Consider the following 13782-nt stretch of genomic DNA (forward strand, 5'->3'; position numbering starts at 1 on the left):
CTTCCTGTGTGGCCTTGGGCAGGATACCCAACCTGTCTCTGAGTCTGTTTCTTCCTCTTTAAAGCAAGACTACTAATCTGTCCCTGCCTGGAAGAGTTGCTGGGAGGCCACAGTGACCTGCTTACTGATGAGGACCTTAATGAGCTTCAAGTACTCTGCAAGAGCAGTGATGACTACGGGTGCATAGAGCTTGAAATTGTCTTGTGGGATGTCTGCCCTGTACCTGGGACCTACTGTCTGTCTGGCTCCAGGCCTCATGACTGCCTGTTTGTTATCCCCTCCAGATGGGGCGGGGGACAGGAGGGAGCCCTGCTGGCATAAGTGGGGGCCAATTTGATTAAGCCATGGAGTCGCAGGGAGCCTTCGTTCTTCTCTCTTCTCCTACTGCCCCAGGACATTGTTCTGCTCTGACCTGTCCTAGAACTTGCTGTTGTCCAGAACAGACATCTATCTCACCCCCAACTTCTCCCCTTCTCCAGTTCCAGATATCCTATCTATCCTTCAGGGAACATCTTGAATGCCGTCTCTTCCCAGGAAACTTCACAGATGTTCCCTTTAATTCTCCACACTCTCCCTTCCTCCTTTGATTGTCTGTGGGTCCTTATTTTTTCTCTTACAACACTCATCTCTACCAGGAAGTGTGACTTCTCCCTACCTAGTACCTGCCGTGAGCTATGACTGTTTGGGAGATGTTTTCCTGATCCCCAGGTCTTTGATGGCAGAGACAGTCTCAGATCCCTTATAACCTTGCAGCTGCGAACACACAGCTTAGTGCATAATTGGTGCCCAGGAGCTATGTTATTGGGGAAGAAAGATATGAAGGGCAGTGGAAGCATCTGCCCTCTTCCCCAACCATCTCATTCACTGCCAGGGTTTACCCAGCATTCCATCTGCAGCCCAGACCTCATAAGTGAGACTTAACTTAGGAGTCCCATACCTACCTACCTGTCCACCAGCCCAGTAGACTACTTTTTTGTCTCGGGAACTTTGCTGTTGCACAAGTACATACCAGAGTCCTCTTTGCTATCTCCTTTTTCACCCTGCTACCATTTATTCTACCTAATGTCTAAAGAATCCACCTTCCTCTGTCCATCACCACTGCCACTTTCCTAGACTGCACTACCATTGTATGCTGCCTGGACTGCTGTAGTAACTCCTAACTGGCCTCTTACCCTCCTACAATCCATTTCTCAGACAGCTGCTAGGAAGATCTTACAACACTATAACTCAGATCTTGCCTTTTCTCTGCTTGAAAATTTCCTGTGGCTTCTCCTTGCATTTAGGGTAAAATATAAAAGTCTTATTGAAGCCAATAAGCTCACCTAGTCTAGCCTCAGCCCACCTCTGCAGCCTGGTCTTGTGCCCTGTTTTCTCTTGAATTTTATGTTCCATAGATAGTACTCAGTTCTTGAATGAACTAACTTCTGTTACCCCAGGACCTTTGCACAGGCTTTTTTTTTTTTTAACCGAGACTGCTCTCCTTCTTACTCTTTGCCTGACTAATTAAGTCTCTGCTTTGAAGTCCTCCCTGACCCTTCAACTTAAATTAGGTACCTACATTAATTCTTCAGAACACACTAGTATCATAAATACCAATTATCTCAGTTTGCAGTATATGTAATTTGTGATTAGCTGCTTAATGGTTGTTGCTCCACAAGGTCTTTGAGAGCAGGCTTACCAGAGTATCCACATAGGAGTTGCTCAGAAAATACATTTTTCCTTGAATCGGCCTGGCATAGTAGGAATATGGGCATTGGCGATAGAAAGTTCAAATACTCTACCTTTTATTAGCAGTGTGATCTTGGACAACCTACTTAGCCTTGCTGAGACCTCAGTTTATTTGTAAAACAGGAATAATGCCCACTCATCTCTTGGGAGTTGCTGTGAGAATTAAAGGACAATATATGTTAAGAACCTGGCTTCTAGAATATTAGGAAGCATGTAAATTCCTATCCCTTTTTGGAGGTAGGGTCAAAAGGAGTCATAGGATACCTTCTCCTCCAGAAGCGTCCCTTCCTTCACGGACTTACCTAACCTAGGCCTTTCTTCCAAAGAAACAGGCATCCCGAGGGCTTCCAGGAGGAAGTGGTCAGCTGGAAGGCACCAGGCCCTCCTTTGATCTCTCTAGGGCTAGACTGAGCTCTGGGGGCCCTCCTGGTTCTGCTGCTGGGAGACACCCTGGGCGGGGCTTTGCTCGCCGGAAGCGAGAGGAGAGCCCCCTCTGCACGCTTCTGTGCCGAAGTACCCGTGCTACCGCGTCGAGTTCCGGCGGGCTGCCGGCCGGCTGGAGTCACACATGATGTCACAGTCAATGACACAAGCTGAGTGTCTCAATCCGACACAGCGCCTGAGCAGCACAATGTCACACCCAGGACAGCCGGCATGCTGCATCCGTGGCACTAACACTTAGCCACACACACGCCGGCCCTTCGCCTCCCGCGGCCACTCTCCGCGTCTCCCGGGGAGCTGGCCGGGTTCGGCTGGGCAGGGGGCCGGCGGGCGGGCGAGCGCCACGGGCGGGCTGGCGAACGGGTGATGTCACGGGCAGTGGTGGGTGGGTCACCCGGAGGTGAGGCGCCTCCAGGCGAGTTCAGTGAGAGTTCAGCCGCATTGCATTAGGCAAATGAGGCCTGGGCTGAGTGGGGGTATGTGTTAGTGGAGTACACCGGGACCACCCCCCTTTTCCCCGTACTACCACTTCCCCCGCCGTGGCATCGCCGGATCGGGGACTGACCAAAGCACGGGGGAGGCTGGGAGCCGGAACTGGGATGGGGGGACGCCCGCCCCTCTTCCGTCCTTGCCTCCACGCGTAGCCCCCTCTTCTCCCCGTACCCGGCCTCGGTCTGTACTCAGCGTACTCCTCCTCTGTCTTTTCCCTTCCGCCGCCTCTTCTCTCCTCCCACTTCCCAGGCTCCCCCTACTCGCCCATCCACATGCTGCCTCACGCTCTCAGTCCCCGCGTTTCGCCTGCTGCAGCCAGACCCGCTTGGAAGGGGTTAAGGCAGGGGCGGCGCCTAGACAGGTCGGGGCGGAGGAAAGGGGGTGGGACCGCAGGGGAGGGGGACACTTGCTGGGGGTGGGGGCCAGCAGCGTGCATCATCGGAGCCCCAGCGACCCGCCTGGAGGAGGCGGGGCCGCGCGGGGTCCCCACCCCCACCCGGAGTCCTTGCCCAGGAGAAGCCCGGGAGCCCGGGCGGGGAGGAGGAAGTGCTCCGTGACCCCCTCCCCGCCAGCGCCGATCCCGCCCCCGGCCGGAGCACTTGGGGAGCCGCGGGGCTCTGCCTCGGACACCATGAGACTCCAGACGCGAGCCCCCTCGAGGTGAAGCCGCGGAGTTCCCGGGCCTCGGCCGGGCGTTCCGGGGGGGAGTGGAGGGACCCCGTCTCCCCCAGCACACACAACTTCCCGGCTTTTCACCTGGGACTGGCGGAGCTGCGGGCCGACTTAGACGCGGGACTTTGGGCAGAGGGCGACCCCTGGCCCGGGTTGCCAGTCGGGGCGGGGGGCGGGGACGTGCCCCTCGCCCCCAGCTCTTCTCCTTGGATGGCGTGGTCATCTGAGTGAGGGAGGCGGCGCGCAGGACTTCGCCGCCCGGACCTCTTATCTTCGCGGGGAATATGTACGAGAGTGTGGAAGTGGGGGGGCTCACCCCTACCCCCAACCCGTTTCTGGTGGTGGATTTTTATAACCAGAACCGGGCCTGTTTGCTCCCGGAAAAGGGGCTCCCAGCCCCCGGCCCCTACTCCACCCCGCTCCGGACTCCGCTTTGGAATGGCTCAAACCACTGTAGGTACCCGCCGCTCCTCTCCTTTTGCAGGGGGTGGGGGCGGGCGGTGGGGCATCTGCTCCTACTGGGGGATGAAGGGCCTGGGGGCGTGGTGGGGGTCGTGCCTCTATCCTTCTCTTTCCCTTGTCTCTTGCTGAAACCTGGTTGCCCTTGCTAGACAATTGGGCTCCCAAGTAACCCTGGGTGCTATTTAATATTAGGGCTGAGGAACTTCGGGGGTTCCTTCCTTTAGGAAACATTTGTTCGTTTCTCCTTCCACTTTTTAGAGGGGAAATGAAGCCCTTTGCCCTATTTTATATTTTCTTACCTGGAATTCAGTAGCTTCATAGCAGAGTAGTCCTTTCTCCCTCCCACCCCAGAGGGTGGGGTAAAGGTCCTATTTGTGGGCTTGTCTGCCAGAGGAGGAGGGGCCTTCTCCCCAGATTCCAGCCCTTGCCCTTGGGTTATTCGGGTGGGTGTCAGGGGAGCACGGGATGTCTTTGGTGTTGGCAGTGGTGTGTGGCAGGAAAGGGCAACTTCATTAGACACTTCTTTGCTATCTTAAGCGACCCTTCCATCTCGAGAAGCACCTGCCCATCTGAGTGTTGCCTTGGCCCTAGACACTTGGCTGGCATCTTTGAGTCTTCTGTCCCAGGAATGGAGGGAAGAGTTGCTCTGGTAGAAAAAAATCCCTCCCCAACTAATCCTAACCCTGTTTGTTCTATGGGGCATGAGTGTGTTTTTTTGTGGGTCTAGGGCTACTCTGGAAATGAATACATCCCCTCCCAACCCAGCTGTGTCCTTTTGTTACCCTGTGTTCACTTGGGCATGGGGCAGGTACTGGGATATCCCTTCTTAAGAGAGTCGCTGTTGAGAATCCATGCTCATCTTTTCTCCTCACTGTCCTCTGTCTGGGTTGAGCCTCCTCTGGCAGGGAGGAGGCTCTGTGCACTTGGGGGCTGCGAGTGCATGGGGTGCACTTCTGGGTGTGTTCATACCCAGCTTTGCAGGTGTAGTATGTCTGGTGGAGGGAGAGCTGGTCCTCTGCTGGGGGGATTATTGTTACAGGGCTCACGAACCCCCTCAGGGTTCAACTTTTCCCAGGAGCTACTGTCTGGGACCTGCTGCCTTCCTCCTGCTTGTCAGGGAGGAGGGGGCGAGTGGGTCTCTGGGGGCCTGGCAGATTGGAAAGGGTTGAAGGGCAGCCCCTAGCCCCTTTGCTGTAGGAGGAGAGGCAGAGATACAGAACCTCTGCCCCTCCCAGAGCCACCTTAATCTCAGCCTTTTCTTTTGTCCTGCCCCCTGACCTTTGCCTCAGGGGCAGATCGGCTGGGAGGCAGTGGGAAGGACTGGGCTGTGAGCCTGAGTTGACTTTGGCAAAAAGGGAAAGGTGAGAAGTATGACTCCAGGACCCTTCTTCCTATTCTCCAGAGCTGGAGGAAGGTGTTCCCCTCCCCCCCCTCAGAAAAAGATAATCGAGGCAGGGCTTCCATGGTCATCCCCTCCACCACCTTGGCTGACATTTCCAGAGGAGTGGAGGTGAAGCAGGGATAGTTGAAGCTCCTCCTTTGCTTCTGGGGGCAGCTCAGCTCTTGTGGTCCCAACTAAAGGGGAAGGAAGAGGAGCCCCAAGCCTGGCAGGGGGAAGGTTTGGTGAGGCAGGCAGTGGGGAAGTGGAGGCCTGTCCCTCATACTCTGTCTGGGGTAGAGTAGAGCTCCAGCCCTGGACCCCTGGTCCTGCAGTTTATGTAGCTGTGTATATATGCCTGGGTGGGGGGTACCAGTGGGCTCAGCCCGCAAGGCTGTGGGCTAGGGGAGGGGTGTTCTGAGGCACTGAAAGAATTTGGAGGCTGGAGGTGGCAACTAGATCCCGTCTAGAGTACACAGGGTCACTACCACTGCCTTGAAAGGACCCCTGGGTGTGTGTGGAGGTCCTCTGGTGACAGGAGTTCTCCACTCCAGCCTGGTTCCTCCACCAAAGGTGGGAAGAGACAGCAGGTCAGATGTGGAAGGAGACCTCGGTCCAGGAGGGCCCTGGGGATGTCGCTCTCCCTAAAGCCCCCGTTTGGGGGCACTAGAGTACAAGGGGGTACACAGGATGTGGCTCCCCATCTGTCCCCCTCCAATCTCTGCTGCTCACGCCTCCGCCCGCTCCCAGACGTCCAAGAATGTGAAGCACGTGGCCCCCGTAGTGGGGGGAGGGGTATAGATGCTTATCAGCGGCTGCTGGGCCAGGGGCCTTCTTCCGCTGCCGCACCCGAGCCACCCCAACCTCCCCTAGGAGGAGGAAGGGTGGTACCGAGGACCCTGCGGCCCCTTCCCAGCCCTCCCCAGGGGCTGCGAGGGGAGCCGGGGAGGAGCGGGCGCCAGCTGGATTGGGAAGGGAGCCGCTGGCCAGGGGCCCGGCCGATTTCCTGCTGATCTCCTCCAGGAAACCGGCCCCTTGTGCGAGCCTGCGAACGGCTTTGGGGCGTGGGGAATACGGAGCGCTCTGCGCCTCCTGCCCGCCCGGAGCGGAGCGGGGGAGGTGCACACCCTGGCAGCACCCGCGGGTGGGAAGGGACCCAGGCTTTCTGGGCCGTTGCCAGCCCCTGCGATGGGCTCTGGGCTCTGGAACTTTGAGCTGAGAAGGTGTGGTGCCTCTTCGGACTAGTCTTTCTGCAGGAAGAAGAGAGATTTGTGGGCTGGGGCCTCCCGGGAGGGAGGTGAGCGGGGAGGGGCCAGGCCATGGCAGTCTTTCTTTCATAGGTTGTGTGAGCAGAGTTAAAGCTGCGTCCTTAACTCTTTTGCAGAGGCTGAGAGGGACCCAGAGTGCTCTACACCTTCCCAGGCGGCTGGCTGGAGCCCTTGGGAGGCAGGGACTGGGCCAGGGCTCTGGGTTCAAAGGGCACACGGGGAAACCTCAGCATTGTTACCTGGTGACAGGTGGGGATGTGCTGGAGGTGGGGGTACAGACGACGTTACAGCCTCAAAGGCAGCCAGCTGCTGCTAGGTGAGTGGGAAGGGTAGATGGAAAGGAGGGAGGCCTCTCGCAGTCCCAAACTATAGACCCCCACCTCAGGTCATCTCCCCCATCCTATCAAAAAACAATTTTAAAGAGGACATTCTTTCAGTTCCAGAAACACTCTCTGGACTTTGCTTGAGCTACAAATTTCTACTGCGCTTCGCCCTGCTAGTCTGTCTCTGGCCTTAGAGCTGTCTGTCCCTCATCGTGGCATCTTGTGTGTCTCCCAATACCCTATCTCCCCTCCCTCCACTCCACCCTGTACCCCAAAGCTCCCTTGCTCTTTTCTCCTCTTCCAGTCTGGTCCATTTCAGAGGTAGGCCTTTGGGAGGCTGGCCCAGGGCAAAGGGCTGATGGGGAGGGAAGAGGAGGCATGTTAGTGCCTTCGTCCTCTGCTTATTGGTCGGCCGACTGGGATTCTAGGCCACAGCCCCCCACATCCCTATGTCCTTGACACCCCCTACACCAGTCTGGATTGTCTATTGTTACTCCTTTTACGTCTTGGAAAAAGTTAGTACAACAAAGGGCTCCTTTGTCACTCACCCCTCTGCCTCCTGGCCTCACCCAGGCCCCCCAACCTGCCCCCCCAGCAGCTGTTCTCAGGCCTCTCGCCTGTCTGATTTGCTTGTCTGGCCTCTGGGAGAGTGAGGTGGGGGAAAACCAGGTCAAAGCAATTCGGTATTGGGGTGAGGAGCAAAGGAGAGGGCTAGGGGGTGGGGTCAGTGAAGAGTCTGTGGACTGGTACAAGTATGAACATCCACTGTCCTTTGCTGTGGGCTGTTCTCTGGGCGAGCAAGGTGATATGGGGCCACAGTAGTGCTGGTCAGCCAGGCTGACCAGGGAAGTGGTACCCAGGCCCTACTAAGAGCCAGGAAAGCCCTGCCAAAGTTGTTGGCCTGGTTCCTTGTCAGCAACCGCTGGTAGTCACTGGTGTGTCTGCAGGTAAGAGGGGGAGGATGGTAGCGTGCAGTCAGCCCCCAGTGTCCAGGCGCTTCTTTTTTCTGTGCCTGGACTTTGGGGCCATGCGACTCATGGCTATAAGGTGCTTAGGCTGGGAGCTCTGGGCCCCTTTGAATGCCAGAACCTTAAGTGTTAGAGTTTGGGGTGAGCCTAGATAGGATTCTGGGGTATGGGAGAATGTAGGGATCTCCCTGCTGGGGAGGAATCCTTGACTCTCCTCGGCTTTGGACAAGTGGACTTGGCAAGGGCCTCAGGAGGATGCTGGGTGACCCCTTGGGAATCCGAGATTGCCTCAGTCACAGTTGTCCATTCAGCACATACATCGCATCTGCCCAGGCTTTGGGCACAGACAACCCCCACCCAACCTAGCCCTGTTCTGCCTGGGGTGATGGGCATGGGCCAGGCACTGGGGAGAGTTTGGCTAGTGGGGGCTGCCCTGCTGGCCGGGTCACCCCTCCTAGCTGCCCTCTTGGAGCTGAATAACAGGAGGGGAGGGGATAGTAACCAGTACATAGTACTGAGGCCAGACAGACTGTGCATTGATGGGAACAGACCCCCTTTGTCATGCTGCTCCCCCCAGACTGGGCACCCAGAGCAAGGGGCTTCCGGGGCCCATAGGGACTCTTCCTTGTCTCCAAGGGGTCCCTGCCTGCTTTGCAACTCTTCTTTGCGCACCCTGCCTTGAGTCCCTAGCCAGGGGATTGTTTGGGTGGAGGAGGGGCTGTGGCTACTGGCAGAGAGGGGAGGGAGGAACGGAAGCCAAGGGGGTGGAGGAGTGGCCGGCTTTGAATATCCTGTTGACCCCAGTTTCCTCTGCCCCTAGCTTGTGTCCTCTTCCCTCCCTCTTCATAGGCCTTAACTCCTTCCTAACTGGGGGAGGTGGGGGAGATGGGGCCAAGCCGCTTGGGGGCCAGGGCGTGAGAAGTGGGCCAACTCCCACCCCTGCTGCCCAGGTATAGCCATGTCCACATATAAATCTGATGGTTATTATCTGATCTCTCTGGGTTTGAAGGCGGGGTCCTGGGGAAGTAGATAGGAGTGATGGGGTGCTGACAGCCTCATTGGCATCCTCATTTTGTAAGTCTGGCTGGGGCGTCCCAGCTTTCCTGAGACTGCGTCCCTGCCCCCCGAGTGTGAATCCTGGCGGGGGTGGTGAGGCTGGGAGAGGCTCCTGGGAGAGATCATGAGGCAGGGTGGGCATGGTATTAAGGATGGTGACCTGGGTCTCTAACCGCCACTCCCTCTTCTCTCTTTAGCCATTGAGACCCAGAGCAGCAGTTCTGAAGAGATAGTGCCCAGTCCTCCCTCACCGCCCCCCCTCCCCCGCATCTACAAGCCTTGCTTTGTCTGTCAAGACAAATCCTCAGGCTACCACTATGGGGTCAGCGCCTGTGAGGGCTGCAAGGTGAGTTGGGTCATTGGGAAGGATAGTCCTGGTTAGATAAATGGGATGTCCCCACTGCCATGTCCTAGGAGTATGCTGTTCGGGGTGGGGGTGCCCCTGAAACTGCTGTGCTTATTCCTATGTAAAAGGTGGCGGCAGCCTCGGAGGAGAGGAAGCCTGCAGTAGAACCCCTGTGGATGAGTAGGGGTCCCCCAAACCAGAGGTCCCCTCTCGCCTGAGCTCCTTTTCCTGTCTCTATCCTCCAGCTCACAGGGCGGACGCCTCCTCTGCCACCGCTGCCCAGGTTGCCATGGCGAGCTGGCTGCTGACTGGCTCTTGGCTAGGGACCCAGGAGGCCTGCCCCCAGCGGCCCTGCCTGAACCTCACCATGGCAGCCTGGCAGGAGGCAGTTAGGAGCAGATGCCTTGCCTTGGCCTCTCCTTCAGGTGCCGAGGCTGTGGGCTCCCCAGTGTCTGGCTGGATTTTCCTGCACCCACATTAGGCTCCGGGGTATAGATGCGGTTGCCACCTTCCCGGCAGCTGTGGGCATGGCTCTTCTCCTCCCCCAAAGCCTGAGCCTCTATACCTGTTTTTCCCCTAGAGATTGGGGCTTAGAAAGTATACAGCTTAGGGGCTTGGGGCTCCAGGCAGCCCCTAAGCCTGGAGTAGCTGTCCCCAAGTGTAGGGCCAAGATCCAGGGCAAAGCAGAAGGCCTCAGACTGTGTGTCTGCTTATCCTGCCTGGTTGTTCCCAGTCTGTCCCTGATCTGTCTGTCTGGTTAGCCTGTGTGTGGAGCCCTGGGCCAGTCTGGGTCCAGCTGTGAGCAGTCTGTCCACATCTCCCTGGTTGGTGAACATGTGTCTTGTTGCTTGTTCCTGAGAGTGTGTATGTCACTGTCCCACTGGCCAGCCTGCGTATGTCCCTCCATGGCTTTTTCCTGCTTGCCTTCTCTTCCTGTGCTCTGTGCCCAGGGCTATGGGTTCCAGAGCTCTGCCTCCCTCCCATTTAGCCGCTTCTCCCCCTTTTCCCGACTCACTGGCAGCAGCCCCGATGCCCTTTTCCCCAGGAGGGAGGAGGCAAGGTCTGCAGTTACGGGTTGGGGGAAGACCCCTGCCTACCCGCAGTGTAGAGGCAGGTATTGGATTTCTTCTGGGAGTATCCTTGCAGGTGGGCCATTCTCCTGCTTAGGCCTACACCTGCTCGGGTAGGTGATGGTCAAAGGCTTAGGAGTGGCAATGGCTTGGCCTTCTGTCCCCCTCGCTGAGGTCACAGGCTGGTATGCCTCCTGCTGTGGGTGTGCCTGACCTGACTCCCTCTCCTCCATATCCAGGGCTTCTTCCGTCGCAGCATCCAGAAGAACATGGTGTACACGTGTCACCGGGACAAGAACTGCATCATCAACAAGGTGACCCGCAACCGTTGCCAGTACTGCCGGCTGCAGAAGTGCTTCGAAGTGGGCATGTCCAAAGAGTGTGAGTGCCAGGGGCCAGGGGCCGGGTCACATGCTAGGCAGGGCCCGAAGTACTCCTAAAGGCCAGAGGAGCAGGAGTGTGTGGATGCGTATGTATGAACATGAACTTGCACACTCTTGGAATGATATGTGGGCTTATGGTTAAGGACAGTTTGTGTATAGCTGCAAGGACTTGTCTGTCTGTCTGTGCATCTAGCCAGCTGTGTGTCCACATGCACGCAACTCTTTCTGTTTGCACATGCTGACTGTGTGTGTGTGTGTGTGTTTGCGTGTTTGCTCCAGGCCACCGGCTGGCTTTTAGGGCCTGCTTGGCTTTGGGGCAGGACTCAGAGGCATCCAGGAGTCCCTCTGGATTGTGCTGCTTAGGGGAAGGCCTGCACTGAGAGGGTGCTGGTCGGTGTGTGTGGGTGCGCGCATGTTTGGGGGAGGGTAAGGTTGGCACAGGGATCTAAAAGCCATTGTCTGGTGAAGCCTGGGCCTGGAGTTAGAAGAGAGAATTGGGACTTCTCAGATCCCGGAGGGATGGGGGTTTCCAGTTTGGGCTCAGCTGAGGCCCCATGGAAGGAAGAAGCCAGGGCTAGACAGGGAGACCCTCTTGTGTTGAATCACGGGTGTTGCCGTGGTGACCGGTGATTGATGATGTCAGAGATAAATGACGCTGACAGACGCCTCCTTGTCTGCGTGGCCGTTGCCATGGAGCCTGAGCCTTGGGGGATGGGGTGGGGGAGGGGGCTGCAGGACCCCCTAGCCCTTTGTAGGGAGGACAGTGGAAAGGGAAATGGGGAGGGGATGTGGGGGGACTGAGGAGCCCCAGACGGGAGGTGGGGGGCCCTGTATCACCCTGCCATCTCCTGCCAGAGGCTGCCTTGTCAGTATCCCAGGAAGTGGCGGCTCCATGCCGCAGAGTGGGTGACAGCCTGGGACCTCTAGGGCCCAGCACCTCCTCTTCCCTCTGCTTCTGCCACCTTCCTCTCCTAGAGCTTTTCAGTGCAGAAGGACCAGGGTGGGGACCCCTCTCCCTCCCACCACCATCTCCCCCTTTCCCTCCCTCCTTCTCTCCGGCTGCTCTGTGCCCCGGAGCTGAGCAGCTGCCATTTCAATAGAATTAAAGCTTCCGAATGATAAACGTCTTGTCACAGCTGCAATTCTCTCTTCCCAAATTATCCCCCCACTCTCCCTCTCCCTCTCCCTTCTCTTCCTTGCACTTTATTGAATTTGCAGAATCGACATGAGTGATCTCCAAATTATGCCAGTTCCCCCCCCCACCCACTGCCCCCTCCTTGGGCCCCCACCCCCACCTTCTCTTCCTCCAGCATCAGCAGCCGCCACCACTGGCCCTGTGAGTGATTGTGTGTCTGGGATAATCGGCTGGTAACGACCCCATCGCTTCTTTAAAGCCGAGTGGTGTGTGCGGCTCAGCGCCCCCGGTGATTTGTCAGCTCCCCCAGCTAATGGGCCGAGAGATTCTCCTACCCGGGCCCCCCACTCTCAGGCTGGGGAGTCCTACTTCTCTCCTGCCTGCCCAAGGAGGAGAGCCGCTTCCTGTGAGCCAGCCCTAGGGGCCCCCAGGGAGGCTGCTGCTGGGAGGGCTGGGGGCCAGTGGAGGCAGGAGCGGGTCCTTCCCGGAAGCAGAGGAAGTGGGGGCGGCAGGGAGGCAGAGCACAGAGCTGGGACACTCTGCACACTTGCTTTCAGCTAGGGAACCCCTGCGTACCTCAAGTGTGGGCTGGAGCAGGCGCGTGGGAGTATGGGCACAGTGGGCTGGTGCTGTACTCCTGGGGCCCTGTGGCAGGATTTGGTATGTGGGTCAGACAAGGCGTAAAGGGGTGGACCACGTGTTGACGCCCGTCTGCTCGTGCACTTGTCCGTGTGTGCATTTGTGTGTGTGTGCATGTTGTCATGCATAACTCTGCGTGTGCGCCCGCCTGGTGAAGACCTCTGTCTTGAAGCGGCAGCTCTGGTGGGAGGAGCTTGGGCTGGGGCTGGACTGCTGGCTGCACCTGCCCTCTAACCACTGGCCTCTGCCCTCCACAGCTGTGAGGAATGACCGGAACAAGAAGAAGAAGGAGACGCCCAAGCCCGAGTGCTCGGAGAGCTACACGCTGACACCAGAGGTGGGGGAGCTCATCGAGAAGGTGCGCAAAGCGCACCAGGAGACCTTCCCTGCACTCTGCCAGCTGGGCAAATACACTACGGTATGGCTTCCCCCCGCCTGGAGGGGTGGGTGCACCCGGTGCCACGGGCCCAGGGCGGCCCCTTGTGGGGCACCCCTTCTTCTGCCAGGCTGGCTCCTCTTCATCCCTGCTTTGGCCTCCACATCCTCCCCCTCCCCCTTTTCTCCCTCCTGCTGCCTTCTCTGAAGGAGCTCTCAGGAAGTGAAGGCCGGGTACAGGGCAGGCCTGTAAGGGATGGTGGAGCCAGGCCAAGAAGGGGTGCCGTGAGGAGAAGGCCCTCACTCTCCCCCGTCCTCCCAGAACAATAGCTCAGAACAACGTGTTTCTCTGGACATCGACCTCTGGGACAAGTTCAGTGAACTCTCCACCAAGTGCATCATTAAGACTGTGGAGTTCGCCAAGCAACTGCCTGGCTTCACCACCCTCACCATTGCCGACCAGATCACCCTTCTCAAAGCTGCCTGCCTGGACATCCTGGTGAGGGTCTGCACCCCGCCCACCTGGGCACTGCCCCATGTCCTTGGAGGATGTCCTGCTGCTCAGATAACCTTCCTACACATCTGTCCAGAATGGACCTGTCCAAATGCCCACCCACCCGATTATCTCCCCTTCCTCTCCTCCATGTGTCCACCTGTCCACTTAGCCACTCTGCACCTGGATGTACACTGTTTCACACTCACCCGCACATACCTACCCTCACCCCATCTTTCATTAAATCTTCCATCCAACTGCTCATCTTCCCTCCTGTTCAAGTCTGTAGTCAGGATTCACCTGGGACCCGGTGTGGCCAGGCCTTGGGTGTCAGGAGCAGAGGTGAACACACCACCACCCCTTCTCTTGAAAACCTTCTGTTTTTGGATTCAACAGTTGTAAACAGAGGTTGCACACTGTGATATGCACTGGCTGGAGATGAGGGAGGGCTGTCCCCCACTTCACTCAGATGATTGCCAGAAGAGGTAGCATATAGGGCTTTGTAGAAGGGACACAGGAGAGGGTGTCCCTGACTTAGGATGTGAAAGTCTCG

The 13782-nt window shown here is 57.6% G+C and overlaps 1 protein-coding gene across 9 annotated transcripts in view; it reads left to right on the forward strand.

Moving 5' to 3' along the window:
* RARA (retinoic acid receptor alpha) overlaps positions 1-13782 on the forward strand; it is a 43508-nt gene that overhangs the window by 25717 nt on the left and 4009 nt on the right. For 4 of the 9 annotated variants that reach the window (XM_016164738.2, XM_016164737.2, XM_016164743.2 and 1 more), the window contains 4 exons: positions 8986-9134; positions 10444-10585; positions 12619-12779; positions 13059-13235. In XM_016164738.2, coding sequence (XP_016020224.1) covers positions 8986-9134; positions 10444-10585; positions 12619-12779; positions 13059-13235 — 629 coding nt within the window. Of the gene's footprint in view, positions 1-3149; positions 3787-5614; positions 6397-6557; positions 6758-8985; positions 9135-10443; positions 10586-12618; positions 12780-13058; positions 13236-13782 lie in introns of those variants that run through there. The other 5 variants (XM_036222656.1, XM_016164741.2, XM_036222658.1 and 2 more) reach the window with 5 other exon arrangements.

The sequence above is a fragment of the Rousettus aegyptiacus genome, unplaced genomic scaffold (assembly GCF_014176215.1).
Source record: "Rousettus aegyptiacus isolate mRouAeg1 unplaced genomic scaffold, mRouAeg1.p scaffold_m13_p_6, whole genome shotgun sequence".
NCBI lineage: Eukaryota > Metazoa > Chordata > Mammalia > Chiroptera > Pteropodidae > Rousettus > Rousettus aegyptiacus.